Source organism: Terrapene carolina, unplaced genomic scaffold (assembly GCF_002925995.2).
Source record: "Terrapene carolina triunguis isolate 2854851 unplaced genomic scaffold, T_m_triunguis-2.0 Scaffold233, whole genome shotgun sequence".
In the NCBI taxonomy this organism is placed as follows: Eukaryota; Metazoa; Chordata; order Testudines; family Emydidae; genus Terrapene; species Terrapene triunguis.
In genome coordinates, this window is record NW_020664584.1 from 14,735,097 (window position 1) to 14,736,978 (window position 1,882).

Sequence of the window (1,882 nt, forward strand, 5' to 3'; positions counted from 1 at the left end):
TTCACCTTCAGCAACATACCTAAATGAATGAAAGGGCATCCAACTCTGACATGGCTGAATGGAAGATGAGAAAAGAAACTGTGAAAAGTGGAGGCCTAAATAAGAAAAATATTGTCTCTGGACCAGAGAATCGTTGAATGACTAGCAGGAGTGTTTTACTGCTTTTATTTATTTTATTTATTTTTCTTCTCCCAAATTTTCCTCTAGAGAAATCACATGGAAAATGTAGAGTGGAGAAATCAAACGACCATCAGAGAATTCATCCTACTGGGATTCGGGGATCTCCAGGGACTGCAGACTCCTCTCTTTCTGCTGTTCCTAGTGATCTACATTGTGACCATGGCCGGGAACATTCTCATTGTGGCCCTAGTTGTGACTGATCGGCAGCTTCACACCCCCATGTACTTCTTCCTAGGGAACTTGTCCTGCTTGGAGACCTGCTACACCTCCACCATCCTGCCCAGGATGCTGGCCAGTTTCCTGACTGGGGACAGAACCATTTCCTTTAGCGGCTGCATCACACAACTGTCCTTCTTTGTATTCATGGTGACTGCTGAGTGTTTACTCTTATTACTCATGTCTTATGACCGCTACTTGGCAATATGCAATCCTTTGCATTATGCAGCACTTATGAGCAGGCGGGTTTGCATCCAGATATTGTCTGGCTCTTGGATAATTGCCTTCTCTTGCAGCACTGTGATAACTTTTATGATGGTCAGGTTAACATTCTGTGGTCCCAACAGAATTGACCATTTCTTTTGTGATTTCACCCCAATGCTCAAACTCTCCTGCAGTGACACCAGCCTGATTGCACTGGTGGATCTAATCCTGTCATTTGCAATTATACTTCCTACACTCCTGTTAACCCTGACGTCCTATGTTTGCATCATCGCCACCATTTTGAGAATCCAGTCCACTACCGGGAGGCAAAAGGCCTTTTCCACCTGCTCCTCTCACCTCATTGTGGTTGCTACTTTCTATGGGTCACTCATTATTATTTACATGGCACCAAAAGCCGGCACTGCAGGAGACCTGCGCAAACTGTTCTCTGTCTTCTACACAGTCCTGACACCTTTGGCCAATCCTCTCATCTACAGCCTGAGGAACAAGGAGGTCAAAGAGGCTTTGAAGAAAGCTGGAGGCAAACTGGCTGCTCTGATAAGGAAGTGAATGAAATTCCTATGCTCTCTCTTTTAGACTGAGTATCAGAGGGGTAGCCGTGTTAGTCTGGATCTGTAAAAAGTGACAAAGAGTCCTGTGGCACCTTATAGACTAACAGACATATTGGAGCACAACCTTTCATGGGTGAATACCCACTTCGTCAGACGCAGGGTCTTTTAAACTGAGTCGATCCTCATTTTGTCCCTTGACTCGCTGAACAAAATGGCATCATGTGTGGACTGGGTGTGGGTGGTAGAATATCTCCCCTACTGAAGTTAAAATGAATTGAGGGTACTTCCATTTGCTCCTACTCTTTCACCATATCCAACAAAAATTTCTTGTCCTTATTTTCAAAGCCAGAATTACCACCCCCTTTCCTGTCCAACCTATCCTCACATGGCCAGCTCCCACCTTCCCTTTGCCAATGATGAAAGCCTGGATCTCTCAGTTCTCTGCTTCTTCAACCAGGACCTCAACAAGAACTTGGGCTGATATGGACCTTGGCCACCTAACTGTGATAAATTCCTATAAAAATCTTAGCATGAATCATTTGATAGTCCTCTTTTGTTCTTCTACAGCACTGCTAAATTTAACAGTAATCTTGCTCCTGTGAGGAAATGGGCCTGGCTGGCCTTCCCTATGTCAGTCAAGCTGACATCAAAGGCCCCAACGTGACTCCAGCAAGGGCTCGGTGTACCGGCCTTTACAAGGGCCTTTATAG

At 45.2% G+C, this 1,882-nt stretch overlaps 1 protein-coding gene across 1 annotated transcript; it reads left to right on the forward strand.

The window, feature by feature from the left end:
• Positions 1-216: 216 nt before the first annotated feature.
• LOC112117383 (olfactory receptor 6B1-like) lies at positions 217-1,170 on the forward strand. Its single transcript, XM_024215337.2, has one exon. The coding sequence runs from the start codon at positions 217-219 to the stop codon at positions 1,168-1,170; it is 954 nt and encodes a 317-aa protein (XP_024071105.1).
• The last annotated feature ends 712 nt before the right edge of the window (positions 1,171-1,882 follow it).